The 26,372-nt window shown below is 42.8% G+C and overlaps 1 protein-coding gene and 1 long non-coding RNA gene across 7 annotated transcripts in view; one reads left to right on the plus strand and one right to left on the minus strand.

The window, feature by feature from the left end:
* Positions 1–25,192, plus strand: LOC121090758. 6 transcript variants are annotated; one of them, XR_005828712.1, is made up of 5 exons: positions 114–360; positions 821–1,006; positions 1,878–1,951; positions 5,494–6,469; positions 6,708–13,277. It is a non-coding gene; the product is annotated as an uncharacterized LOC121090758 (long non-coding RNA). The 6 variants fall into 6 exon arrangements; XR_005828711.1 differs by having other exon boundaries at positions 116–360; positions 5,494–6,159; positions 6,372–13,277; XR_005828710.1 differs by adding an exon at positions 5,204–5,380 and having other exon boundaries at positions 120–360; positions 5,494–13,277.
* LGALSL (galectin like) overlaps positions 19,594–26,372 on the minus strand; it is a 9,867-nt gene continuing 3,088 nt past the window's right edge. The window contains exon 5 of the mRNA XM_040599476.1: positions 19,594–25,386. Coding sequence (XP_040455410.1) covers positions 25,243–25,386 — 144 coding nt within the window. The 3' untranslated portion in view covers positions 19,594–25,242. The remainder of the gene's footprint in view (positions 25,387–26,372) is intronic.

Here is a 26,372-nt window from a genome sequence, read left to right on the forward strand (position 1 = left end):
GTCACTTCCAGCAGCGGCCGGCGGGGCGGGACCGTAAATAAATAAATAAATAAACAACGAGCGACTAAAGCCGCTGCAGCGGTACCTACCCGCTCCCTCTGCCGGGTAAGGGCAGGCGGTGGTTGGACGGCGCAGCCGCCATGTTAAGTGGTGGCATGCCGCCTCCACCGCGCCAGGGCAGCCATTTTGGATGAGGCGATACCGTGAGGGACGCCGCGGCCGCCATGTTGAGTGTGGGAGGAAGAGAGCAGTGCTGGGTTGCGGTGTTTTCCGTGCCCTGGCGTTGGCAAGATGAGGAGTTTTAATTATTTTTTTATTATCCTCCCCCTGCTCCAAGGGGTGTTGTGTGGGCTGCGCCAGGTGAAGCCCTGCGCTCGGTGCCAGGGATCTCTCAGAGGGGCCGTGGCCGTTTGGGGCGGCTGCTCGCGGAGAGGCGCCGAAAACAGGCGGTGATATAAATAAAGCCACCGAAATAAACATGGGGAGTGCGGGGAGGTGGCGGGAGGAAAGCGGGTGGAGGGGCTGCGAGCAGCGCTGTGGTACCGGTAGCACCGGGGTGAGGGCCCCGGCGGAGCCTCTCAGCCGCAAACACCATCAAGCTGGTAGCTGGCGCTGGGAGGCTTTCGTTTCCAAGTCTTGAGGGTTAGGCTGATGTTTCTGCACAGGAAATTGTTTATTGTAAAGTTTTGCCCCTTTGAAGTTTGGGGTGGGGTGCAGTCTGATCCTATATGTATGATCCCGCATGCCTGTTCCCAAACCCGCCCCTGGAACAGGCTACCGTACCCACTGTTCCACCTTTTATCTCTTCTTGTGACCACAGGGTAAGTTCCTTCAGCTTCGGAGTTTGCTTTGTCCGGGTGGCGGAGTCCCTGAGGCCTGTCTGCATAGTGCGGAAACCTCGGCTCACAAGCACCAGGGTCTGCCAGAGCTACTGCCTGCAGAGTCGCCTGGTACCAGTTTGTCTCTGGAAAAAGAGATTTGCATCTGCCTACGCTTCCTAGGGAAGGTGTGTACATAAGCTAGTTGTAAGTGCAACACCAGTGAAATCATGCTTGAGTTGAACTGGCTTTTTAGGGTTTTGTTACTTGTTGGTTGTGCAAATGCCATGAAAAGGAGTAGAAAGGCTTTCAAAAAGGTATACAGGGAAATACTCTATTAAAAAATTATTTTCATATTTTTATATGTGTCTTATTTGCCCTTTTTCCCAAGGCGTACAAGCAGACAATAGTTTGACCTCATAGGTGAAAGAACGTTTACAGCAAAACCACTAAATGAAGTCACGAGAAATAATAACACGTGCATGCTTCTGTTTTGCAAATTTTGGTTTGTTTTCTAATATCCATTTATACTGTACTGGTGAATATTACCAGAACTACCAGTGCATTAGGTCTTTAAAAATGCATAACATGGTTTTAAATAATGTGCAAAGCCTGCTATTCATGTTTTGTCAGTAGTGAACTGAATGCTGTATAGCAGTTACAACATGCTGGCAAATTACAATAATAAAATAGTGATCAAAGTGTAATATTAATTTGTTCCCATAGAGACAAGTTTAAACACACAGTAGTTTGGCTGAGGAAGGCTTAAAACAAGGCTATTCATGCAACTTTTCATGCTTGAGATAGATTTGTGGTATAAAAATGCCTCAAATATATTTAAGAGTAATTATAATTAATTGGCTAATTTAATAAGCAATATAAGGCCTTTGTGAAGCGTGGGGAGGCTATATTGTTAATCCGATGTTTCTCTTATGTTAGGAATCCTGTTACAGTAGCTGAGGATAATCATAGGTGACTATTAATGAGGCTGTGTGACTATTAGTGAGGCTGCATGAGTATTACATTTCGCCGCCTGGTGGCTGTTCTCTTTTTTTTCAGCCTCGTATCAGAAAGGCAGCGTAAAGCTTATGTTTACCTGGAAGGACAGAAGATGAAGTGGTGAGGGAACAAAGGTAGGACAATTTAGCAAAGATCTTTGACTTTCACCCAGTGTACAGTAATGTGATTTACAAATCGTAAGGGTGCAGAGAAGAATCTGTAAAAGCAGTGAAATACTTTGTTGTAAAGCAACAAGCTAGATTGTTTCTTCCCAGATCGGGCAGTAGCCGCCATTATGCTCCAGGGGCCCAACATATGCCTCAGTGTGTAGTGTTAGTCCGTGAAGAATAGTTTCCCGTTCCAGCTGCGTTTAGTTGATGGTCGTTGGCTGTGAGTGTTAATCATCCTTATGTCAACATTGTAAATAATATAATTAGAGGAAGTAATTGAATAATTATTTCCTTTTACGCAGCTGCTATATCAATGATTTGAATGAGCTTAAGGAATAAACATACTCTCCGTAAACTCCACAACCTGAGCCCTAGCACCCTGAAAAAGGAAAATTAAAGCCTTTCTGTGGAAAAGACCAAAGCCACAAGAACGACTGTGTACCACAGGAAGAGAGCCAGAAATATCAACAGCGTCAGTAATTAGGTCCTAGAATAGAAGGAAATTTGTTAAGTAAAATTCCCAGGTGATTTGAGGAAGTGTTTCATATCCGAAGCTACAGACAGGCAGTAAATCTTTCCAAAGGGTCCATGCCAGTTTTACCAGAGAGAAATTTCCTTCTCTTCTTGGTGGTATTCTGTAGTATCTAGGACTGGAAGCTTTAATCAGTATGTAGTTTGTGAGTCCATAAAATATAACTTGAATGCAGGATCAGATGAGAGATAAGCGTTCCACATTAAAAAAAAAAAAGAAGGTAATCTTCACTTAGGTATAGTGTGAATGATTGACAAGATGTGTGGGATTTCTTTAGTCATTCCTCCCTAAGCTTTGTTGATTGAAGGAGATTACGTTTGCTTATGAAGGCAGACTGACTCTTTATAATAGCATTAGCCATATTAGTTCTGTGAAATGGAATCCATGGGTTACAACAGTGATTTCAAGGTTATATTATCAACATATGAAAGTTTCCTTTACAGAATTGCATAGATTGTAAACACTGTATGTTATCTGGAGATAATCCTAGAGTGGCGTTTATCCATTTTCAGCCATAAGGTGGTGGTTGTTTTTCTAAAGCGTATACTTCCAAGCAATTATTTTTTTCTCACAGCACAGTGAGAAAACGTTGTAATTCTGAGATATCCTTCTCAGTGTGAAGCCACTCTGCACAGTGCAATAGAGGTTTTAAGTCAAGCAGGACTAGTCTTGGTAACTCCGAGGTCCAGCCTTGATTGTTAGCTGTGGCAAAGCGGCTTTATCGGTCACTGCAGTTGAGTCCTAAACTGTCAGGAGAGGGCGCAGCCTCCCTAGAAGTCTCAAATGGAAAAAGGTACCGTGGTGTGTCAAGATCATTTAGGAAGGCTCTCCGGAAAACCTGCGTGGTCTGGAGGCTCGGACACTCCTCCTGGGCTGGGAATTGAAGGTAGCAGGTAGAACTTGTTACGATCTACATCCATGTCCATCATAAAACTTAGTCATTCATAATTCTCAAGGAAACTGAGTATTTATAGGGAAACAATTTAGCTTTTTATATCTCATTTTGCATTTACATGATTCCTGAAGGTAACTATCGTGTAGTGTAATGCAGAATATCTTCTGGAAGATGTTGGATTGCTAGCAGTGGATAGTGCAGTTCTTTCTTTTACTTTTTTTTTGTTGTTTTGGTTTTTAAACATCAAAAATATGGCTCCTGGCAGCGCAAGCTTTTTCTGGCTTCCTCGCTCAGTGTACAGGGAAGAAACTTTCTCTAATCAAATAGACTAGATAAATCTTCAAACTTCAAGCAGTTTGCTTCCCTTTGCTGTGTCTAGCAATGCTGCTGATCAGAAACTAGACAGTTTCATGAGAAATTATTGTGCTTGATTTTTCTTTCTTTTTTTTTTTTTTTTAAAATTCACAATTTGAATCAGACATTTGAAAATTTGAAATTATCCATAGAATGAATTTAAAATGGTCTTCGGACCTGCCAGATAATTTCATTTCACTAATGCTAAAGGCTTTAATTTCTGGTCTCATCAGTGCAATGCTAAGTAATTTAAATTTTTCTGTGGAAATGAAATAAAAAATTCCAGCAAACTGAAAACAGGAAATCAAACCATTGCAATTTTTCTTCTCAGAATGTTTTGACTTCTTCCTATCCTGACATGAAACTGAATTGGCATGTTTCTCTAAAATGTTTTTTAATTCATTAAAACTGCATTTCACTTAGACCGTTATAGTTGAAATAACCTCTAATACTGCATTATCAAGCAGAAAGAGCTTGTCTGCCCAAATTTGCTAGTCAGCCTCAAAGGCTTTACATGAAAATTGTTTGTGTCTGTGGTTTTGTAAGGTGGGCATTTTCAAAGCTAGCTGAATGAATAATATGTGCTTTCTGCTGGCTTCTAAATAAACAACAGCTAGTAAAAGAAAAATTCTGCAGTTACTGCTAGAGTTAAAGTTGCAGCTGAGCAGCGAATGAGCTGTTACTAAAGCAGCCTGTTACTAAACTCCACTGCAGATCTGTCCTTCGGCATGGAAAGTTGTTAAAACAGATCTATGAGCAGCTGATGCTTGTTTCTTTGAGCAGTGGTTGGTGCCCTGAGCTCCGTTCAGAATCGGTGCAGGCTGTCCGGCACTTCCACAGGGCACTGCAGGGCTCTTGTCTGTGTTAGTGTTGAGGGAGCCAGGAGTGCCGCTAGGCCTCAAGGCATCCCCCAGCTGCATCAGGGACCCTTGTCTGAAGAGCATGTCTGGGTCTGTAAGCTGGCTGTAAGACAGAGATACTGAGGTTCCCTATTCCCTGCAGTTCTCACAGCGTCTGAATTAATTCCTGCTCCATGTGGTCTTCATGATAGTGAAAGGAACTTGCTGAGCCTCGTCTCTCTTGTGGTAGGTGTTAGCCATTATGACAACACCTATGTGGTGGTCTCTATTCTCTCCCAGGGCTGTAGTACCTCTCAAATCTTTCCAGAGATGCTAAGATACTTTTCTAAACATCTCAAATACCCACATCTTCTGCACCACTGCTAGTTCCTTTAGCATTGACCTCTGGGCATGCAGAATGAGCAGGCACTGTTTTTTCTTGTTTTGGGGATCCAACAAAGGTGTCTTAGCTTTTTCCTAGCTCTTCAAGGATCTAGTTGCATCTAGTTGCAATGGCATAAAATACAAACCATTGTAACATATGTTTTAGATGGAACATATAAATCTTCTGTTTGTAGTGTTTGTTATTTTTACAGATCTCCCTAGCTATCTTTACTGGAGTCATAGTTACAAAAGTGAGAAGGCATTATGACATCAGGCCTGTTCTCTTCTCCATTAAAAATCCCAGAATTCTCCTTGAACAATCCTAAATGCGTTAACTACAAAGAACTCTATGTAGTTACACAAAATGGATGAAAAGACAGTTTTTTTAGGTAGGTCTTAGAAATCTACATCTGAAGAGCATGTAGATGCTCTGGTTTTTGGCTCAGGCTTATTTGGGCAAGGGTTGCTGACGCTCTTGTTGGCTTTTTTTTTTTCTTCTAAGGAACTCCTTTCTGAGTCTCAACCATGTTTGCAGCTGATTTGGATCATCTAATGAACATGCAGGCTCACATTCTTGCCATATGAGGGCTGTCCAGTGGATTAACCAGCTCATGAATGTCAAAACAGCCCCATTTTACCTGCTGTGGTCCAGACCACATCCTCAAAGAGGCAGAAGTTAATGACTTCAGTGTGGCAATGATATGTGTACACCTGGCCTCAACATGTTTTTATAAGTAACTCATCAGCAGTGTGTGCAAAGTGTATTTTATTGTATGTACATTTTAACATTGGCAAGGCTTGTTAGCAGAGGCAATAGACAAACCAATGTAGCTGGTGAAAACTGGCAAGCTGTTGGCAGTGCTGGTGTGTTCAGGTGTGAAGGAGATACAAGAAACTTTAAGATGAATGCAGACTGAAAAAAATCTGACTTCAGCCCTAATTTAACTGTGTTACTCAGGCAAGCTGAGGGGGAAAGAACAGCTGACAAGTGTAGCAGCAGCTCAGCAAGCTATAGACAGCCAAAATGATAAACAGGCAGCATGTGCTATTTCGTCCCAGGTCTGACAATACTTCTTTCTCCTAGAAGGTGGTACTGTGTGAGCACCTCAATTGACAGCAGGAAAGCAAGATTTCTAACTCTTTCAGTAGTAGAGCAAAGCTTTCCACTGTGAGTAATTGTTTGGGTTTTTTTTTTTGTTTTCTTTTTTCAATTTAGAGCCTCTAAATGCAGAAAGCCAGTAAGAAAATAAATCAAAATCATTTAAAGACAGTCCCTTGCCTTTAAGAGACATGGTGGCTTGTGAGTTATGTACATTTAAGATGAAAATAGCTGAAGACCATTATTCTGTTTTAATTATCCAATTTATTTGTTGGACAAAGGTGAGCTGATTTCCATAGCCATCCTCCTTCCTTGTGCGTCAGCTCCTTTCTGTGATGACAGGAGTCAAGAGCCTCCAAACACCCTTGTAGATCAGCTGGTAGGAAATTCTGAGGTACAAACTACTAACACTGTGTACGTATGTGGTGGGCACTATTACAGCAGTCTTTTGCATACTAACATACATGCCCATAATCTTTACTGACATGTATTTTAAGGCTTTTTTCATTTCTAAGGCATTTCAGAGTTGTGTGTGTTTTGTGGTGTTTTTTTGTTTGTTTGGTTTTGAGGTTTAGGAACATTGAAACTTACCTGTACAGCTGTTTTTATATTTACAGCAAGACCTGCAATATCCTGTTGTAATCACACGAGTTCATTTCACATCTGTATGTCAACACAGTGAAATTCAGGTGCCAGGTTCAGATGTTTTGGACAAGTTTTCCTCATGAACCAGTGTTGTGTGACTGTCAGTGATGCATATCAATAAAAATAATTTCAGATTTTTTTTTCCAAAGATCACTCCTTTATCTCTTTACAGTGAATGGCAAAATGTCCATTAAACTTAAGTGAACGTAGGATTCAGTTCTAGGTTTTAAAATGGAAATGGCTGAGATTTTTCTGAGTTAATGACAATTTCTGTCTCAAATGCAACTGCCATGGCGAGGAAGGTGGTTCCTTTTACACATACTTGTCAAAATCCTTCTCATTGTCTTTCGCAGTCATATCTGATGCCTGTTTTCAGTACCAAGTATATCAATTTTATCCTCTGTCCTATTTTTCTGTAGTGGCTTTGCTTTCTTGTTCATTGAGATGCAAAGCATCTGGGATGTAGGAACATAACAAGGGAACATCTCAGAAAAACAGGATTGCTTTCTGGAACACTGTTGTATGAGAAATATGTGAGATTGGCCATATCTGGTGCCAAACCTGACAAGGTTGTTGTCATAGGTAAATTAATAATAACAAGACAGATTTGAGAGAAAATGCCATGCTCCAAATAGCCAAAATGTTTTTGAATGCCAACAGAAGTGCTGTCTGCCCCGGCTGCCCTGGAGTCCTGCATGCAATGACTTTTGGCTGCACCAGCAGTCAGGATGAGACCGTCAGACAGAGGGGTCTGTGTGGTGCCTGGCTGTTGTCTCACCAGCAGAAAGAAGCAAGAGCGAACCCCTGATGTTTGTGCCAAGAGCAGGCAGAATGTGGGAAGACACAGGCAGAAGGAAGTGTGGAGAACTGATGAGGGAGGGAAATGGCAGGATAACAAAGGCAAGCACAAAGACGGTGGTGCACATGAGGAGATGAGAAGTTCAACTTCCACCCCTTCAGTATCCAGGATCAATCTGAGATCTCTTGAGAGCAGCTGAACCAGCTCTGTTGCCACAAGGAGAGCTAGGAAAGATGAGATTAGGTAAATCCAGGTGCCTGAGCAATCTTTAAATTCACTAGGCTTTAAGTAGGAACTCTCACTTTAAATTATAGCTAACAGGGTTTCAGGGCTGGGAAAAGTTTGCTGTCTCTGACCCAGCTTCTTTGTTCTAGTAAGTGAGGATGATCCCCCAGCAGGCTTACATCACTGCAGGAGCCCGTGCTAGGGAGCGCTTCCCTTCACCATCCCCTGCATCTCTCTGCGCCAGCCCTACAGTCTACGTACAGCCTGTGTCATTTCAAGGGAGCAGTAAGCTGCAGCCAGCCCATCTCTAACGTTATTGAACTGAAGAAGTGTGCATTAGTGGTGAACTTGGCTCATGGTTTTCTAGTTTTATTACCACTGAAGTGAAAAAATTTTAATAAGCACAATTAACCTATCAATTATAGAGTCTAGTGCTTGTTGCAATGAGCCTTGGATTCCCACCATAGCTGAGAGAGGGCTATTTTCAGAGCACTAGCTGGGCTCTGTACCCTCATCTGGCCAAAGGGGGATCTGAGATCAGATCGTGATGTTGAGAGTTCTCATGCCCTTGTTCTTCCACATATGCACTGCTAGTGAGTGGGAAACAGCTCCAAACAGCACCAAAAACACCAAGACCTGCCTTTGGGAGACAAACTGATTGCCAGATGTTTTAAAGGAGCAACTTTATCTCAGTTTTCCTTGCATTTATGGAATTGTTTATAATGTTGGCCACAGGCTTTTTTCTGTCTGCTCAGTCAGCTGTAAGTCAGCAGTTCAGTGGATTTAAATGAAAGACTGATGGCAACTTACAATTGGTTTGCATGGAAGTGGCACTGAGCCAACTGCCCTGTCATGGAATGTTATGTGAGCAGAGCAGATATAATTATTTCCAAATTTGGCCACAATCCATATTTTATCCATATTTATCCATATATTGCTGCAAGGGGCTTGTCTCCTTCAGCAAGAAATCCTCTGGGCAGAGAGCATATCTTCAGTAACTCACTGTTTAGCCTATACTGGGTGGATCCTCTGTGGAGGAGCCAAGATGCATGACCCTTCTTCCTAGTGATGCAGTTATCTCCCAAAATGAGACTGCTGTCTCCTCAGCAGCCTGTCTCACTTAGGAAATATTGCAGATTATGAGATCATTCACAGTTCTCTGAGTAGCAACTAATTCTTAATATGAAACCTGTTGGCAATAGCCTGTTTTTTTTGAGGAGCAAAGGCTCCTGTGCTTATCATCATGTGGAGCAGGAGGGAGTTTCAGGAGCACTGCAGAGATCTCTCACCAGTCAGGTGCTTGTTCTTCTTATTCAAAGAGATGGTGAGATGTGAACCAACTTTTGTTCAAAAATAACATAGGCATTTTAGCACATGACTGCCCCCCCTCTAGCACGTCCTCTTGTGCCTTCTGGTATCATTTTTATCTGAATTGTACTGATGGAACTCAATTGCTATCAATCAGATGGCCCTTTGCAGAGTTGCTTCAGGGATGAGGCTGATGTAGACTGAACCTGCTGGGGTAGCTGTTGCAAACTGACCTAGTCTTCTCTTGCTTGCAGCCAACCAGTCAGGGGTGGATGGTGCATCCATTTTGTGGCTGCTGAGCTATGAGTCTTCTGGTCTTTTTTTCCCATATAAATATCTTCAGATGCAGTTTGACAGCTGGTTATAGTGAGATTTTTCCACTCTGCAGTTCTACACCATCAAGACATGCTTAAATTATCCTGCAGGCTGTACCTTCGGAGAGGCCCATGTTACACATCTCTGGGTTTGGCTGACAATTTATACACCGTTACTAGCTAGGCCACTTCTCCGAAGAGTCCCCCTTTCTCAGTCTGACAGAGAGGCAGGCAGATGGAGCTACAGCTCTGTGCTACCTGAAAAAACTCAGGCTGATAATCCCCTACAAAGCATGATGAAGTGTCACTGTGTGCTCAGGTTTGCCTTGGGGCTGGTTTGCTTTTACAGAGATGGACCAGGTTCTCCCGAGTCAGATTCTGTTATGTGCAAGCTACTGTGATGCCTTTAATTCAGTTTAAGAGTGGATCAGACAGGTTTCTTACCCCTTCACAATTATTACCTTGTTATTGCTCAGTTTGTTAATGTGCATTCTGGTAGCATCATACAGCTACAAGCATGCCCCAGGGCCCCGTGCAGTGTCTATGGTGTGTTTTTCTCTCTTGATCGTGTAGGAGTCATCGCTGCATTATGAACTTATCTCTACAGCTTCTCGAGGCTCACTCTTGCCTGTGGGAAAGCTTCACGTGCAAAAGGCATCAGGCCTGGCTTTCTGTGGGATAGGCTGGACCGTTACCTCCTGAGCTGAAATATGACTGTTTATTTTTTCTGCACTGGAACTGATAGGAGGTTGTGGATAGCAGTGTCAGAGCTGTGTTTGACCCTAATGTAATGCTGGCCCTTGGTAAGGCTCTGCAGTGGTCTCCAAGTTTTCCTTGGAAGTCAAAACTTTGGTCAGAGAAAATATGGTGGTGGGTGAGTCCCATGAAGAACAGGAAGGAATCTCTGCAGTTGTGGCAACTAGTGCTAGTGTGTGGGAAATACACAGCATTTGTGTGAGCTTTTGAGTACCAGTTTTATTCCTGTGATCCTTTTTGGCTGTTCTAACACCTTGATGTTGAATTCAACTGTTTCACCTCCCAGGAAGCAAACATTACCACCACAGGATATTCTCTGGTGCACGAAGATGCTGTTTATGTTTCCCATTGCACTGGTATTGCTCAGCTGTGGAAAACAGAATCCCTGTTTTACAAAGGCAATGGTTGCTAGAAGAGCGAGGTCTCCCGAGGAATTATAGGTGGCAAGTTGCTGTGTTGGTAGAATGCAACAAGCTGCAGTGATATCTACTTAATACACATATGTAGGCTTTGGACTTGTTGGCATTAAAAACATTTTGAAGATCAGGAATAGATCTGTATGTGACTGCCTTGTACGTATTTACACTTCTGTTGCAAAGGACAAAAAGAAAAGAGAGTGGTGCCTACTTTTTTGGTGATTAATATTGTTTGTGTGGATGAAGTTTGTTTTCTCTGAGGCTTTTGTGCGTGGTCTTTTACAGCTAATGAGCTGTTTCTCTGTAAAATTCCTTCAGAGGATACTCCAGAGGAGCCAGCTGTAATTTAAACCCAGAAGATTGTGTCCCAGTCCTTCTTTGACATCTCTTTTGGCTTCCATTATCTTTAAATTACATCCTTAGTGCTGTCACTTTGTCAGAGTGGGATCAACCTTGCCTAGATTCTTTGCCCGTGGAAGGTTTAGTATAGCCCTAACTTAGTTAGGAACCTGAGGATTTTCCCCTCATTTCCTTGGGGTGTATTAAAATGGGTTATCCTGATATGAAGAGTATGAAACAGGCAGAAGTAAAAAAAAACCCAAAAAAATCATTCAGGCTCTGAATCTCTAAGCTCCAAAGACCTCACCATCCTGAACCTCACTGGCAATAAAAATTGCCTGTAAATGCAAAGTCTTATATCTCTGCACCCTTCAGGTTTAACAGAACAGATACCTGAACATATCATTGTCCCCCTGTTTCTGCAGTCCACCAGAGCCTTTAGCTCCAGTCCTTGCTCAGTCTTTAGCTGGGCAAAGTAGAGAAGGAATTTGAAGTGAGTAAGAACACATCAGGACTCTGTGTTTAGCTAAGACTGCATATAAAAATAATATTGTCTTAGAAAATTAAAAGCCTGTGTCCTACATCTGCTGAGCAAGGGGTTTCATGCCCATGTTGTTTTCCTGCATGCTGGCAGATTCACAAAATGGGATGCATTCTCACTGTGGCTAAATAAGCAGCTGGAAGGCTGTTATCTCTGTGCAGAGCCATGGGCCTGTTCCCTTTCTCTTTTCAGGCGCTCTGCCCATTCTTCCTCCTTTGTAAAGGCTGCAGCCTTATGGGAGGGTGAGCACGTTCACATACATCACAGCGTTGATGCCAGCTGAGACTGAGCTCAACAAATTGCTTCTGTCCCATTCCCCCAGAGGTGGTCACTTAACAAAAGGTATAAACTTTTTGATAAAGCACTCCAAAACACCTGTCAGACTGACTTGAACTTTGTGTAGCCAGTGGTCATTCGCCTATCGCTGACATTTGGCCATTTTGAAGTGATAAAATGTAAGCTATGCACAAGACTAGCAACCCAAAACAGCTCAGGTCAGATTTGTTTGCTGCTGTAACGTCCTTGGACCTTGACATCTGTAGCATACCAGCATTGTTTCCTCTACATTCAAGAGTAGGAAACCACTGAGGGATGGAGGCTGAAACATCTAGCATTCCCAGTGCTGTTTGCAAAGAAACCCACCAACCAAGAGCTATTTGGTAGCTTGGGTTCTGAGAAGGAGCCGTTCTCTTTCTTTGTATGCCAGTGCTGGGCAGTTCAAAAAAGACAGGGATAAAAAAATTCCCTTGTTTGGTCTAAGCAAAATGATAAATTTGCTTTATCTGGTTTTGCTTTTGGTGGAAGGGAGGCACACAGTGTTTTCCCATTGCTGCCTGTTTCTGGCAATGCACAACCTGGTTGAAAGCCACTGAAAGTTCTCATAACCAATAATTACTTTGGATCTGGCTTGTAAGAAACTCTGCTCTCAGCAGTATGGAAAGTAATTAAAAATAAATAAAAGTCACATGTTTATAGAACCCTTTCCACATCATTTAGCATTTCTAGTTGATAAGAGTGTTGTGTTTCTTACTCCTGTATGTAGAAGATGCTTGTATTGCCTGTGGGATGGTGAAGAGCAGGTGCTGCCCTAAGTGCCTCAGCTCCTTCCAGGGCTTTTTATTCAGATTTCTTTCCAAGCCTGGCAAGACAGGTGAACCCCTGTGGAAGCAGAATTGCAAATGTCATCTTTGTTGTGTGAGTGATGCATAACCTTCTGCCTTCAGCACTGAAAGCCTTTGCTGTTCTTCACTTTCTTAGGGTGGGAGTTTCCTTCCTATTAGCAGGTACTTAAGGAAACATCTGGAGTCCCTTATCTGTGGCCTGTTGTTTCCAGCCCTCTTTTTTTAAAAAAAGCTTCAAACACAGAGTGTGTATGTGTGTGACAGGGAGATCAGGCAGCTACATTTGGGTGTTTGGTAGAAGGCAAGTGTCCTCAACCTCCCTTTATAAACATTGGAGCTAAGGCCTCTGGAAGACCATTCAGGGCATGAAAATTGTCGCTGCTAAATCATCCTCTGGAGAAGTGTCTCTCTTTCCATTGCCTATATATGGAACCCACAGAGACCAGACTGAATTACCACAGCTGAAATTAGACGCTGCAGAAGGTGGCTTGAATGCCCCTGCAGTTTCAGCTACTACTCACCCACTAAAAGGCTTCCAGTTTTCCCATTAATGCAGCCACTCAGCTCACCTAAGCAGAAAAAGACGTCTTTGCGGAAAATTGTGTATTAAGCATCAGTCTTTATTGCACCAAATACCTCCTTTAAATCCTCACCCTGGGAAGCTGTTGACACATGTTCGAGTCACTCTACCATCTTCTCCCAATAAATGTGTGTGTAATTGTATTTGTGTATACTAGTTACGTGTTGCTGTGGAAGTTTTGGCGTGCTGATATGTATCTGCATGCCAACCATCACAGCCTGTGGCTTCGTGGCCGTATATGGAAGTTCACCTGTGAAGGTATCCAGAATTTCCCTTTGGATCTATTTGAGGTCTAAACCAAGCAGCTTGGAAAAGGGCAAGTGGAGCAGCTATGTGCCCGAGATAGGTGTTAGTCTCTGGCACTGAAAGTTGTGGCCTCCTGTTTGAAACCTAGCTCACATCACCAACATAGCTATGAAGGACGTTTCTTCCTGCCATGCCCTGTCTAGATCAGGATGTTCTCTGTGGAGTGGTATGCTCTGAGAGGCTACTCCCTTCCAGCACTTCAGGTAGAAAAAGATGGCTTAAACATAAAGGAAGCCATGAATATTATTTGGAGGCTGGCCAGAGGCAGGTGGGAACAGGCTGAGGAGATGGAGGTCTGTTTGGTCTGGTGCTGTGGCTTTGTAGATTTAGTGTCTAAAATGTGGGGAGAGAATTGCATGGAAGGAGTCATTGGCTGCAGTTAACTAGGGGGTTCCTAAAGGCGAGATGTAGGAAAGCTTGAAAGCACACACGTCAATATAATTAGAGGTTTTTCTGAAATGAAGATAAAAATTGATATGCAAAGTCTGTACACTTGGATTTCACATTGAACTACACCCCCTGGAGAAGGCCTTTATCTTACATTTACATCAGGATGTTAGGCAATACACCACCACCTGCAATTTACTTTGACTGTGGTAACTTTTAATCCTTATAGTGTGGATTGAAGCCATGGTTTAGAAAAGTTTCCAGTCTGTTATTTGGTCATTAGGTTGAAAAGGTCTGTGTACCTTGAAAAAGGTGATAATTAACATGGTGAAAGTATATGGAAAGCTAAATGACACTGAGAAGGTAGTTTAGAGTCTTCCCTTTATTCATCCACCTATTAAAGGATAAAAGGGCATATAATGAGACAGAAGAGTGGTACATTGAAGGCAGACAGAAATTTTCTTTGCATGGAGTATATTGCCACTCATGAACAATATCAATGTGTGTAAATGTAACAGGATCCTTAAAAAGATCAGGCATTTTAGTAGCCTACAGCACCAATTGCAATCACTGCAATATCAGTGGTAAATGTGTAGAATTTAAGACTATTGAATAGGTTTCAGACTGAAAGAGAATTCTACGTAAAGAGAATTGAAAGAAAAGTCTGTCTGGGGCCAGCTATGCTATAGCCATCTGCCAGAGCATCTCTTGTGCTCTCCTGCAAAACACATTCCAGTTAGCACAGCCAAAGACTGTGAACTGTTTGGACTATTTGGCCAGTTTTATCAAGTGTAATAGTCACCATGCTTCTATGGTGGTCAGTGGTCATCAGTTTATATTGAATACAGCAACAGTCTACTGGAAGGTATCTGGCATTCTGACACCTACCTGAATGACTGCTGAATGCTCCTTCCCATTTCTAGCATTACTGATGTATATTATACATATAGTACACAGCAGTATATATATTTCCTACATCTACATCCTATATCCTATATCCCTGTATGTAGGTAGGGGGAAGAACAGAAATGTAACAATAGTTTCTCAGCAGTCAGTGCTGTGATTTGGAATACAGTGATTGGCACACACTTAATGTCTCATCACTGATTTCCCTTTCACTTAAAAACATCATCTTCTAGCCTGCATTAGCACAGCTTCAGCTCTTGCAGTGCATCAAAACAATCATGTGCTTCCCCTTGCTAAATAGATCCTGAGAGCATCTTCTGAATAGCTCAGGGAGGTTAGGTTTATTATGGGAACCTCAAACCAGTTCATACTCCAGCAGGTGCTCAGGTACATACGTTATTTCTTCTACAAGTGAGCACGTACTGTGCTCTATTTAGAGATACTTGGGTTGGCTCTTAGTGGAAAGGTTCAGACTTTGATCCATCCTGTACAACTCCTGTCTAAACCAGCCCAATGACAGGACTGTTAACCTGGCTGAAGATATTCCCAGAGTCTGAAACAGCTTCTTCTGCTTTATGAGACATATAAATGCTTTATGAGACATCTAAGTTCCCAACAGATGCTGCAGCACATCTGCTGTGCACAGGCAGCTCCTGGTTGCCTCCCATCTGACTTTGCTTACAGCTTGGCCCTACCAGCTGCGTGCCCGCATCTGTACAGTTTTGCACCCAGTAATAAGCCTTGCACTTCTGCAGTCTTCATAAGACTTAGTGAGTGAGAGACCACTTCACCGTGCTCGGTTGTGCAACACAAGCACCCCAGATACTGCCCTCTGGCAGCTGAGACCCAGGACTGAGCCCTTGAAGGATGTCTTTAGATGGCCATCAGTTCTCTTTACTGGTACAGGGATGTAATTTCATGTGTTATGAGACCAGGTAAGGCAGGAGACATACGGACCCTCTGACCTGCAAATGCATCATCTCTTCATCCTGGAAAGTGAGATTCTGCTTTTTACCAGCTTCCCTTTCACACTGGCCAGTGTGAGCACACAGCTCTCAGAGGACAGTCTTAGAGGTAAAACCGCTGTGCTTGTCAGTTGAACTCCTGAGCTGTTCATTCCTGCCCTTTCCTCCTACCCGAAACAGAGTGAAATGTTTGCTGGCACTGTCCAGGAATTCATCGGCTGGCATTTTAATATGCATGTGTATGATCATCCAGTTGCTACAACTACACTGTGGGAATCTTGTTTCTAAAAATACACCAATCTCTGCTGGTCTCCAGCACTAGCATGAGGTAATGTATCAAGTTCCCTCACTGCCAGTGACACACAGGATGAAAGTAATCCATACAGCTAGTAATACATAAAGACAACAATTATAATCATAACTGATTTCCCTTTCACTTAAAAACATCATCTTCTAGCCTGCATTAGCACAGCTTCAGCTCTTGCAGTGCATCAAAACAATCATGTGCTTCCCCTTGCTAAATAGATCCTGAGAGCATCTTCTGAATAGCTCAGGGAGGTTAGGTTTATTATGGGAACCTCAAACCAGTTCATACTCCAGCAGGTGCTCAGTTGCTATCAATCACTGTACTTCCACCAAAACTGAGAGAGATCTACCTGTTTGCATCACTCAGGTTGTGATTGCTGTATTTTGTCTAGGGAAATGTGTGTGCATATCATCTTTTGAATTCAAGATGCAGCAAATAACTCCCTGCTAAGAAACCTGATCTTCCATGTTCCAGTTTCTCTTCTGCATTATTTAAATTGCAGTTGAAAGCGCTATGAGTCAGTGGAGGCTACAAAAAATTGACAGAATACAACCCAATTTTTACTATTTAAAAAAATGGTATTTTGGAAGGATTTTGCATTACAAATAGCCTCTCTGATCCCAGAGGAGCTACTCAGTGTATAGCATTACTCAACCTTACTGTCATATATTCTGGCCCAAAATAACATGTCTGTCTGGTGAGCAAAGGAGGGAGCTTGGGAGCCTGAACTTCAGCGTTGTAGCCAAAATTCACAGTGATGAGACATTAAGTGTGTGCCAATCACTGTATTGCAAATCACAGCACTGACTGCTGAGAAACTATTGTTACATTTCTGTTCTTCCCCCTACCTACATACAGGGATATAGGATATAGGATGTAGATGTAGGAAATATATATACTGCTGTGTACTATATGTATAATATACATCAGTAATGCTAGAAATGGGAAGGAGCCTTCATGAATTAACACAAATTATAAAGTTTGTCAGTGCTTTGAAGTTCTTCAGTGAGGGATGCTAAATAAAGCATACCTTGGTCTGTGTAGAGGACACGTAAAGGTCTGAAGCCACAGAATTCCTGTGGCTGTGGGGTTGCCAGCAATGGTCCTCTCTCATGGAGAGGAATGGCCATTCCTGAGAAGGAGCAGTGGTAAAATGGAGGTGAATGGATGTGGAAGCTGTGTTCTGCTCCCATGTGATAATCCAGAGCTTCTCCCAAACTTTGCCCCTCAGAATCTGTTTTCTAGCTGCTGTAGCTCATTGCGCCTCTTCCAAACACAGAGTGTGAAAGGAACCCCACTATCCTTGGTGTGGCCTTTGTTCTTCTAAATTAAAATGTTTTGTTTTCCCCTGGAGATTGTAGTGAATCTGTTGCTTTTCCAAGAATGTTTCTTCTACCTAGAGCCATGTTCTGTCCTTAGTTCTGGTCTGGATCTTTTCTAGACAGCAATTATCTTTTTCATTGAACAGAAAATTTCTTAGAGAGCAGCTGGGAAAGAATCCTTTTTGTCTCTTTGAGCACGCAGTCCTGGAGCTGCTGCTGTAGCTTGTCATACATTACAGTACTGTCAGCGCTGGCTTTTCTCCCATCACAAGGAGTTTTGGAGCCAGGCAAAGGCAGAGCCACTGAGCACTCTCGGAAACCTCTAGCATCTCTATCAGGTCATGGCGACAGGCTGCTCCACAGAATGGAGCTCTGTCTCCGTTCAATCAAAACAACACCTGACCGTGGCCTCTGGGCACCAAGAGGTGATGGCTCATTGCTGTTAGTATCAGATTGCCTAGTACTGATATCCTCTTTTCTTTGTCGCTGAGATTTACTGTTCAGCTTTAGTGATGTTTTTCCCAATTAACCGGGCTTTTGTTCCTACCTTTCAGAGCTGCAAGGAAGCCCTGTTCTGCAAACCAGGAGTCAGCATAGCTCTGTTTTGCTGTTGCTTCTGACTGCTGAGGGTGTGAGTCTTGCAGGTCTCCTTCTGCTTGCTGGGAAGAGAGCTGCTGAAAGGCATCTCCTGTTTAGGGTCTTTCACAGAATGACTCCCCCAGCATCACAGCACTGGTCTAGCAAGGCACCAATGTGGAAACTGAAACCTCAAAACCTGAACAGGATGAGAAGTGTGTAACTTTTGGAGAATGCTGGAGCCAAATGTGATGTTTCAGAGCCAGCCTCTATTCTTAGAAGAGTGTTGAAAGTCATAATTTAAAAACAAGATCCAGTGCAGTGCTAGCAAAGAATCATATTCGTGGTATTCCTGTGAGTAAATCCCTCAACATGAATTGGCTTGACTTCAAGCTCAGAAGCACTCCACCAAAATAAGGCCCAGCTGTGAGGTGTCTGTAGTACTGATCTGAGTGGGAGAGAAGTACACGTGGCACTTGCTACATCAGGTGCTCTCAGTGGAGTGGGCAACCCCTTCCCTTCCTTCCCCCAAGAAACCATGCCTGTAGCTTACTTGGTATTATAGGTCAAACGAGAGCTTTTCAAGGGCCTCTATAAGAGTTAGCCAATGCCAAGTGGTGAAATCTGATGTATATATTCCCCCATTTAAAAATCCCTCAGGCACTTAAGTGGCTGCTGTTCTGCTGTCTGGTGGGGACTAGATGCTGCCTTTATACCATTCACAGTCGTTTCTGGTTTGCATCTACGTCACCTAGTGCTGTGTTTTAACTCAGAATCTCTAGATGTCTTAACGTGCCCCTTTGTGGGGTGTGCATAGTAAACAAAGGGGCAATTTCAGGGTGGCATTGAGCAAAGATGGCCACAGATCCATGCTTATGGGTTAGAGCTAGGATGAACTGTGTGGGAGCATCTGATTCATAGTCATTTTATCGGGAGAAAAAACACAGAACTGGCTGTATTCAAATCCTGTTCATCTGCTGCTTCAGTGCTGTTTGGATTTTGAGGTTTCCCTCGGAAACCTCACACATTTTTACAGCCACAGCTGGACTTAGGGCATAATCCTTTCCCATTTGGATCATGCAGAATTTTTCCAACAGCTTTAACTGAAAGAAGCTGAGACCTTAGAGTTTCCTCTTGCTCAGGTCAACATGAACTTTAGTAAGGATCATGCCAACAATTGAAACATTGGATCTCATAATAACATGTCTCTGGAGCTGATCTGGTGGTTTTACTCACCGTGTAACCCTCACTTACGAATCCAGTCCCACCAGAGTGAACTGAAGCGTGTGTGAGTTGCGCTGCTGACGGGCTGTTTTATCCTATGCAAAAAACCATCAGCAATCTGTGTCTCATGGCCTGGCCGTGAGGTCTGAGTCGTGCCTGTTAACTCCTGAGGCTTACACTGCTCGGTGATGTCAGTGGGACTCTTTATGTGAGTAAGCAAGGTATTCTTTCCTCTAATTAAGTTATTTGATTGTTCTGTGTAGTGCATTTAAACTGTAAAGGAGTTCTACACAAGCTGCTACCAAAGTTGAACATCTCATTGTCAAGTTTCACACTAGAGTTTTACGAGGGAAAAAGTTAGCTACATCTGCAAAACAATCAGAAGGTAAAAGAAGCCGGAAATTAAAGAAGCCAAGAGGGTGTGTAATGAGCATAAATAATTCAGATAAAAGACAGAATGACCTAGTGAAGATTTCATGTTTTATTGTTGTTAAAAGTTCATCATGAAATTGGCACAACACATAAAAACAGATCTGTGGCGAGTGATACGTATTACTATTCTTGCCCGCTTGTTTTGTGCACACCCTCACTTTTTAAAACCAGAAAGTAATGAATAAAAGACATTTCATGGGCTAACTGCGAAACTGATGTTAGCACAGCAGAGAGAGGCTGCGCTTTCTGTTGACTCTATCAAATGGATAATGCAGACAGAAATAGTCCTCTATTCATACTTAAAAATAAACTCAGTTTTAGAGTATGCCCCAGCTGAAAATAACTGGAGAGGGAGAGCTGGAAATAACCCTTTTCTTACAGACCTATTTCCATGAAAGTCAAAGGGATTTTTGCCATGGATTTTAAAAGCAGCAGGATATAGTTATTTGTTGACAGACAGATGGTGAGGCCTAGCAACAGAAGCTAGGGAGGACCTGTGGCAAAGTAGGAGTTTATTATTTTGATCTTGCACATGCTGCTGAATCTCCTTGTAGTAATTGTGCATGTTCACAACAGCAGTGATTGCTGGGAGGAGCTGGGAGGGTGTATCAAAGCCAGATAAAGCGTCTGCAGCTCATTTTTTCTCCCCGTTTGGGTTGGTCTTGGTTCTAACCTCACACACCATTCATTGCAAAGTGACTTTTTTACCTGTACATTTTCTGATCCACGTCAGAAAACAAGAACAATACCCACAATTACAAAAAAAATCTTCACCAGGTCACTGACTGTTCCTAGTCTTGTGTAGCTTTTCTTCCTGACTTCTGTGCTTATCAGAGTGAGCATTTAAGGCTGCTCTCAGCATGACTTTTGTTCCTCATACTGTCATATCAATTCCAGGGGCGCTGGGAGGTTGCTTAGAGCCGCCCGCCACTGACTGGCTTGGCAGAATTGTGGTTCTGCAGTTTTCTGCATGGAAAGGTCCCTGTAACCAGTCTCAAAAGAAAAAGCAGTGCTGTAGGTTTCTGAGGGGAGCGCTTCTCGTGGATGGGAGGCAAGATAAGCCCCACATGAGATACACTGCTTGAATGTCTGGGGGGGGCGGGGGGGGGGAAATACCTTAGTGGCATGGCTACTCCTAAATTTTCCTATTACTTATTTGGGAGCCTCTTTTAAAGAAGGCGAGTAGGAACATGAACCCATTCATGTCTTCCAAACTTGTAAGCAGGGCTGGTTTTTTTGCTGTGTGTCCTGGTATGGGGTTGTCAAAGGTGCTGGTTAATGATGTGGCAAATGCCTATCCCTGGGAAACTGTCATGCAGCTCCAAAGCCTATGCTCTGAAATGTCCACTACCTCCCTTTGAACTCATGCTCCATTAGGACTACAGCACATCATGCTACCCCAACCCTACTACCAGGCTTAAGAGCACTGTGGCTACTCAGGTTGTTTCCTCCACAGTGAATAGTTTTAAGTCCCGTAAGATAAAAATCTCAGTGCTGCTCCCTTACATTAAAATCTCAGGGCTTCAGTCTCAGCCTCACAGCAGGAGAGTGGCAGGGGTGGAAAGCTGGCACAGCAGAATGGTGAATCAGGCTCTCTCTTTGGTTTTCAGGCTGTTTACTCAAAACAACCCTTGAGAAAGATGCTTTGCCTCAAGCTGATGTCACATTCAACCGGTTTAGCAATATTACGCCTATTTCTTCTCAAGCTAGTCAAGGAGGGGAGGGAGAATATATGTTACTGCAAGTTCACATAGACAACAAATGAATATTTAGTACAAAATGTTCTTTCAAGGTGGGGCAAACATTTCTAGCTGTGACAGAAAAAGAAGGTATTTTGTAACATTTTTAACAACTTGGCTGTGAAAAAGTGTTTATGTGAAATATGTTTAGACACAGACTACCTCACCTGATACTGAAGTATTCCAAGGCTCTTTCTGAGCCTTAACCTTTTTTTTTTTTTAATTACATCAGCTTTATCACAGCAAATTCCAAACATAACTAAATAATTTGGTTGTAGTTTTTTGGGGTTTTGTTTTTGCTTTTTCCTCTTTGGAAAAAATAAAGCTATGCTGTGTGACTCCACTCCACACGGGTTCTAGCCATTCAAGACTTCTTTCATTTCAGAATTAATTTCCTCATTCAGAGGAATCCATGGAAATATTCAGCTAGTAAATTCTAGCATAAGATTACAGAAGTTGGTTCGCACGCTCAGTCCTGAACAACTGCAGCTTCTGAGAAGCTCACACACTACTTGTCCCTACTGAAAAACATTTTGAAAACCTGGCCCAACTTGGAAACAGTCTTATTTCACGTCTAGCAGGGCTTATATCCGAAATGAAGATCTGAATAACCCCTAAATTGTGGAGACCAAAAAATTCATATAGAAGTTCCGCAGCGCAATCTCCCATCTTAAATATTTGGATTTGGCTCAAGGTCCAACTGAACAGAAACATTTAAGGTCTCAGTTTTCTCTGACTTACACTGCGCATGGAAGTGTTCAGCAGTTGCTTCTGAACATGATCAGCCAACATTAAGCCAAGCACGCATGGAACAGCCCTTGGTTACGTAGCCATCATCCTTCTTTCGCCTGCCACGGGCTGGTACTGCCCAAGAGCGAAATAAAAATAAAACCTCTTCCAAACTGGTGTTAGACAGACAAATAGATGTGGAAGCCTTAACTGTGACTTTCTGCCCTTTTCTGAGCGCTCAGCCAAACCACAACCTGTCAGAAGTGGGTTCTCAGCCCTTGCTCGAAGCCTGGCTCAGAAAATCACAACAGTGCAGAATCAGGTGGTGGGCGCTGTGGTTGATCGTGTTATGCAAAGGCAAAACCAGAATCAGGTTCAAAAAAGCATTTTCCTGAGACAGGAAACCACTCAAGCAGGAACAAACAGGAGTGCCCAGTGCAGCAGCTGGGAACAGAGGCAAAGCGGTATCACTGGGCCCTTGCTCCTGACAGACCCTGCTGACATGGTGGTGCACTAAGCTCATCTTGGCATCCCTGGCGTAGGCACTGCGCTGTGCTGAGCCAGTGTGGATAGCAAAAGTCTCAGGGCTATGCTAACCTACCCGGAATCCCAAGCAGTTGAAAGTTCAAGTCAGTCAAATTGTGTTTTCTGAGCTACAGTAAAAGCATGGAGTGGAAATCTCTACTAGTGTGCCATCAGGGAGATCCCTTTTGGTTCTGTGCTACTGTAGGGTCATGGTGCTACTTACTCTCTCCAGCCTCCTACTTCTGGCCCACCAGACTAGCAGGGCAGCCTCAGGCTGCATCAACGACCCTGGCTTTACATATCTAGTTGGATAAAAGCACCAGGCAGAGAGGGTGCTAAGTATCTCCAAAGAGAGTTCATCTTCTGCTTGCATCCGCTTTAGAACCATAAAGCATTTCCAAGCTGGAGAAAAATCCAAACACCTCATGTAGAAGCACCTTTCCCTTGGATTTTTATTATCATCATTGTCATTTTTAAGAATATATTTTGTACCGAAACACTGTCAGCATTCTTTATACAATGGAAAATGACACAGTCATCATGTATCTTGTAAAAGAGTAAAAACAGAGCAAGACAGGAAAATTTCATATCAAGATTCGATCTGGAGTACAAATAGATTCTGATGTATGACTTAAAAGCCACACACCAGATAAAAAGATAATCTGTAAAACAAACAGGTTCTCTCTTAATTTGGAAAAAGGAGGAAAAATCAGGGAATGTCAATGTTAAGGCTAAAAATTCCATTTTTAACTCATATTTTATAGGTGGCAGCGTGAATCTTAACTCGTCTGCAGTAGCAACAACATCTCCCTTGCTTTACAAAGAGATTTGCACTTGCATGAAATAAGAATCAGGCTTCTATGCTCGGAGGACTCCGATTGACCTCAGCAGGCTTTGGACTAGAGCCACAGTTGGAATTTCAGCTTGCAGTCTAAGGCTTCTTAACTGCAAGCCAAATTAGCACAAAATGAGGCTTTGCAACTGGCATTCTACCCTTAACTCTGGATATTCCAGTTCTGGTTGCTTTAAACCACAGCTTTATTGCAGGTTTAACATAGTTCTGTTTGTGAGATTCTTCTCTCTTTTTTCTTTCTTTTTTTTTTTTTTTAAATACTGTGCTACAAAGGATGTTATTGTATACTGTGTCTTACAAAGTCCCTATATTACATGTTTTCAGAATTGCCTAAATACATGTTTATGTCATGATTATAACTACTCAGAAAGACTTGCTACAGTCTGTTGTGAGCAGCCAAGGAAAAAAAGTATTTAGTCCTAAAGAAGTCAAGAAAAGTGGCCTGTGTTCATTTATAGTGTAGTGCAGTGACTGTGTTTATACAGCTATACCTACTATTTAAAAAGCTACTTGAAAAGTTATTATTCATGTGCAGTAGCTGATTTTCAAGCATTAATAACTTGGCTGTCTAGACAAGTTTTAATTGTCATATCAAAGGCCAAATATGTTCTCAAACAAGTGCAACGATCTCCCATCTCCCTTGGAAAGAGGCTGGTTCTCTTTCTGAACTAAGAGACTACCAAATTTAACTTTTTCTCAGGTTAAAAAAACACAAACCTACAAATTTGCTGTTTATCTTTTTAAAATGGATCGACTTTAACTCAGACCTATCCTGTGCAGCAAAGTTAGTAAGCCCTGAAAAACAGTTTCTAGTGAATACGCAGAGTTCCCACCAACTACCATGCCCACATTTCCCCAGGGCCTAGAGGGCTCCATTAAAATGTAACTAAATGTTTGATAGGAAACATTATTTTTCAAGAATGATATGTAAAGTTTGCCCAAAGAACCTAAGACATTTTGTACGTTCAAAATGTTTACACTTTGCTGTTCTTAACCATCGGTAAGATTGTTCAATTTTACTAATAATACATACAATGAGTATAAATAAATAAACTACAGATAAGCTTTAAAAACTGTATTAACAATACATTGTGCAAAAACTCATAATGATCTACATTCTATGCAAATACCCTGACTAAAATATACAGGCTGTGTCCTCACACCCCCATTCAGTTTTTGCGCAGTCCTTGGGCCAAATCAGCAGCTTGGAGCAATCAGCAAAATTCCATTGCAAGCCGTGGAGGTAATGCTGATTTACACCAACAGGTGAGCTGGCCCTCAGGCGTGTGCAAAAATCCCATAGAAATCAGTGGGAATTGTGCTTGACTAAGGACTAGACAGTTTGATTGTACCCCATTAAAGTGAGTGGGAGTTTTGCCATTGATTTCCATGGAACCAGGCTCAGGCCCCAGGTAAGGACGTCAACACGTGGCCCTATGTTGTGCTACACTACTCCACTTCAGTGCAGAAACAATATTTGCAAAAGAAAAACTTTTTTGTTTTGTTGTCACTGCTGTTCAGTAACTGGTTTTAGCAGTGCATTTCAGAAATTACCTTTCTGTGAGATTTGAAACAAGTCTTTCTGAATCCATTCCAATTTGATTATTCAGTACAGGTGGGCTATTTTGATCCAAGAAAAATGGCTCAATGTCTATTAACCAATTATGTTCTTCATTAGGATAAACAACAGCCTGGTTCATCAGCACAGGAGTGAAGAACTGCATGTGGAAAAGGAATGGGGCAGCCTTCCTACCATAGCTGTGTCCGGAGCCGGCTGTCACTTCTCCAAATGGATGATGGCACCTGAGCCGGTTTGGAATCTGTGGTCCTAACAAGTTCAGCCAAGTTTTGTAAGCTGAAGATCTCCATTTATCTTTATCGTGTCAATTGCTGACAGTGTTTCAATACGGTGGTAAAAATCAAAAAGCTGATGTCCATCCACAAATATTCTAAAACGGGGATGCTCGCAAAGTATCTCAACCTGTAAAAAACAAAACAATGAAGCATGCTGTTCACAGTGTGATTGGGAAGTTATTTCACAGAAGAAGAGCACTCCATTAGCTTTTAAGTAGTGTTGATATGGTTACACGTTTTGCTACTTACGTGCCACGTAACAGACAGGGCTGAGACCAGTTTGCCCCCAGGACACCAGTTACACTATGATGGTTCTGCTCTTTCTTCATAGGGACATTAATCCAGTCTCACAGCTTTGTGGCGGGAAGGACTGGAACCCAGTCCCACTGGCATCAGGGAGGTTTTGCCTCTTGGAATAAGGCCAGAAACAGACTCAAACTGCTATCACAGGGGGAAGAAACTCTATCGCCAACCCAAATCTTACCTCGTACGTCTTGCTACAGAAGTGTTTTGGGTTTTTTTTTGCTGCAGAATGAGGGGGCAGTTCCCTCTGCAATGCTTTCCATGCTTCCATTAATGTACTTGGGAGGGAGCGAACAGGAGAGGAGGGCTAGGTTTCCCCTCCCATCCCACACATACTCACAGAGCTGATGTAAAACTAAAAAGCCTTCGCTAATTGTGGCTGCAGACAGCCCAGGACTCCGTGTTGGACTGGACTCCGTGTTGGACTAGACTCCATGCTGGGGCTGCAGCAAGGGAAATGCGGTGCAGGATGGCTTGAATTCAGCTAGACAGTTCACACGAGGCACAAGCAGGATTGGGGAGGGACACAGCTCATCCCTCCTCCTCCGAGCCTGGCAGAAATGTTCTGGAAAAGCAACAAAGCCTGGAGCTGAACAAGCTTGGGCAGGTTGGGAGATTCCTGATGTTAGGGGTGGCTTGAGAGGGTGCCCTGTATTTAAGCTTCACTGGAGCTGCCCTGGCAGGAGGCAGGGGTAGGAGGACACCGAACTTGTGCTTCTTGTGCAGGCCCTCAGAGACCTCCAAGTCTGAACAGCCCAAGAAGAAAATCTGCAGGGAAGCCACACGTAAACCCTGGCTCATTTCAAGAGG

The sequence above is a fragment of the Falco naumanni genome, chromosome 6, assembly GCF_017639655.2.
Source record: "Falco naumanni isolate bFalNau1 chromosome 6, bFalNau1.pat, whole genome shotgun sequence".
In the NCBI taxonomy this organism is placed as follows: Eukaryota; Metazoa; Chordata; class Aves; order Falconiformes; family Falconidae; genus Falco; species Falco naumanni.